The sequence below is a fragment of the Calidris pugnax genome, unplaced genomic scaffold (genome assembly GCF_001431845.1).
Source record: "Calidris pugnax isolate Ruff unplaced genomic scaffold, ASM143184v1 scaffold2257, whole genome shotgun sequence".
In the NCBI taxonomy this organism is placed as follows: Eukaryota; Metazoa; Chordata; class Aves; order Charadriiformes; family Scolopacidae; genus Calidris; species Calidris pugnax.
The window spans coordinates 7,702-10,470 of NW_015092486.1; the positions used below are offsets into that span (position 1 = coordinate 7,702).

The following is a 2,769-nucleotide window of genomic DNA, read 5'->3' on the forward strand; positions in this document are numbered from 1 at the left end:
CTAATTAAACGGGCTGTGGGGCCATCCCGGTGTGCCCACCCTCCCCAAACCACCACCGCCTCGCCGTGCCACAACCGTCCCACCGGGACCAGTGCGGCGGCGGCACCGGGTCGGGGCAGACGTTCCCCCCCCACCACGACGCCCGGGGCTCGGTAGGGGCCGGGGAAGCCCCCCCAGCCGCCCCCCCCGGGCGCCGGGTGGAAAATGCCAACGAATGGGATCCACCAGGTCCTGAAGATCCAGTTTGGGTTGATCAACTGCGAGAGCCGGTACCTGACGGCCGAGAGTTTCGGCTACAAGGTGAACGCCTCGGCCCCCAGCCTGAAGCGTAAGCAGATCTGGACGTTGGAGCAGGATGAAGCCGACAGCTCCGTCGTCTTCCTCAAGAGCCACCTGGGCCGATATTTGGGAGCCGATAAAGACGGGAAGGTGCGTTGCGAAGCGGAGCAGCCCGGCCGGGATGAAGGCTTCAGCATCATCACCCAGTCGGACGGGCGTTGGGCGCTGCAGTCGGCCCCCCACCGGCGTTTTTTCGGGGGGCGGGAGGATCGCCTCTCCTGCTTCGCCCCCAGCGTGACGGAGGGCGAGCTCTGGACCGTGCACTTGGCCATGCACCCCCAGGCCAACCTGCTGAGCGTCAGCCGCCGCCGCTACGCCCACCTCAGCCCCCAGGAAGACGAAATCGCCACCGACAGCAACCTGCCCTGGGGGGTGGACGCCCTCATCACCCTCTGCTTCCAGGACAAGAAGTACAGCCTGCGCACGGCCGACGAGCGCTACCTGCGCTGCGATGGCACCCTGGTGCCCCAGCCCGGCGACCGCACCGGCTACACCTTGGAGTTCAAAGCCGGCAAATTGGCTTTTAAAGACTGCGATGGCAAATATCTGGCCCCCACCGGCCCCACCGGCACCCTCAAATCCGGCCGGAGCTCCAAACCGGGCAAAGATGAACTCTTCGACCTAGAGGAGAGTCACCCCCAGGTGGTCTTCACGGCGGCCAACGGCAGATACGTCTCCATCCGGCAGGGTAAGGGGGGGCTTCCCTGCCCACCCCCGGGACCCCTGTGGCAGAGGGAGACCCTACAATAATGGCAGGGGGGAGGTGGTGGGGACGGGGACCATGGTGGGAGCCTTAGTGGAGCTGCACAGGGCTCCGGGGGGGTGTGTAAGGGGGGGTGTGTGTGTGTGCAGGGGGTCTGTGGGTGTGCACAGGTGTGTGTGCATGTGTGCAGGGCTCCACGGGGGGTGTTTAGGGGTGTATGTCTGTGAGCATCGCTCTGTGGGTGTGCACAGGGGGGTGGGAGGCATGTGCACAGGGCTCCACGGGGGGGGTTTAGGGGTGTACGTGTGTGACCATCGCTCTGTGGATGTGCATAGAAGGGTGGGAGTGCGTGTGCAAGGCTCTGTGGGTGCGCTCAGGTGTGTGACCATGTGTGTAGGGCTCCACAGGGGTGTTTAGGGGTGTATGTGTGTGAGCATCGCTCTGGGGGTGTGCACAGGGGGGTGGGAGTGCGTGTGCAAGGCTCTGTGGGCGTGCACAGGTGTGTGTGCATGTGTGTAGGGCTCCACAGGGGGTGTTTAGGGGTGTATGTGTGTCAGCATTGCTCTGTGGGTGTGCCCAGAGGTGTGTGTACACGTGTGCAAAGGGGGTTTTGGGTGTGTGTAGGGGTGTGGGTGTGTGTGTCTGTGTGTAGGGGTGTGTGTACAGGCCTCCATGGGTGTGCACAGGGGTGTGGAAGGGGGTGTGAGGGGGTGTGTACGTGTGCACAGGGCTCTGTGGGTGTGTGTAGGGGTGTGTGTGGGGATGTGCAGGGCTCTGTGGGTGTGCGCAGGGGTGTGTACATGTGTGCAGGGCTCCATGCAGTACCTGCAGGTACACACATCCGTGTGTGCAGCCCATACACGTTTGCACACGTATGCTGCTGTGCGTGCACACGCGTGTACACAGCTCCATGCAGCCCATGTGTGTTTGTATGTGCACAGCTCTGCGTGCACACACACGTAGGGCTGTGCCCGGTGCCGTGGGCACACGTGTGACTCTCTGTGGTGCCGTGCGGGTGCCAGGCTCTGCGCAGCCGTGTGTGTGTGTGTGTTTGCACACTCAGCTCCCTGTGCACGCACCCTCCCTGGCACAGGCTGAGCCTGGCAGCCCAGGACTGGGCAGAGCCGTGCCCACAGTGGGGATGGCACCACAGCCCCCCAAACCCCATAAGGGGGGTCCCCGAGGGTCCCCTGGGCAGCGGTGGCCGTGCCCCCGAATGCCCTCCCATCCCCGCGGGCACCGGGAACACGCCTGCCCCTGTGCCAAGCGGCTTAGGGCCGGGTGAGGGTGGGGGGCAAGGCTATAAATAGGGGGTCTGTGCCCCACGGCGTCACCAGATGGACGCGGCGGCAATCAGATTAACCAGCCCAATTAGCGCGATTGTTCGCAGAAGGATTTTTCCATTGGTGGGGGGGGGCGGGGAGGGCGAGCGCGGCTCTGCGTGCACACACATGTAGGGCTGTGCCCGGTGCCGTGGGCACACGCGGGACTCTCTATGGTGCCGTGTGGGTGCCAGGCTCTGCACAGCCATGTGTGTGTGTGCGTTTGCACACTCAGCTCCCTGTGCACGCACCCTCCCTGGCACAGGCTGAGCCTGGCAGCCCAGGACTGGGCAGAGCCGTGCCCACAGTGGGGATGGCACCACAGCCCCCCAAACCCCATAAGGGGGGTCCCCGAGGGTCCCCTGGGCAGCGGTGGCCGTGCCCCCCAATGCCCTCCCATCCCCG

The 2,769-nt window shown here is 65.0% G+C and overlaps 1 protein-coding gene across 1 annotated transcript in view; it reads left to right on the top strand.

Annotated features, from left to right (window-relative positions):
- The first annotated feature begins 204 nt into the window (after positions 1 to 204).
- The window catches only part of LOC106900498 (fascin-2-like), an 8,293-nt gene continuing 5,728 nt past the window's right edge, over positions 205 to 2,769 (top strand). Inside the window, exon 1 of the mRNA XM_014962587.1 lies at positions 205 to 1,027. Coding sequence (XP_014818073.1) covers positions 205 to 1,027 — 823 coding nt within the window. The remainder of the gene's footprint in view (positions 1,028 to 2,769) is intronic.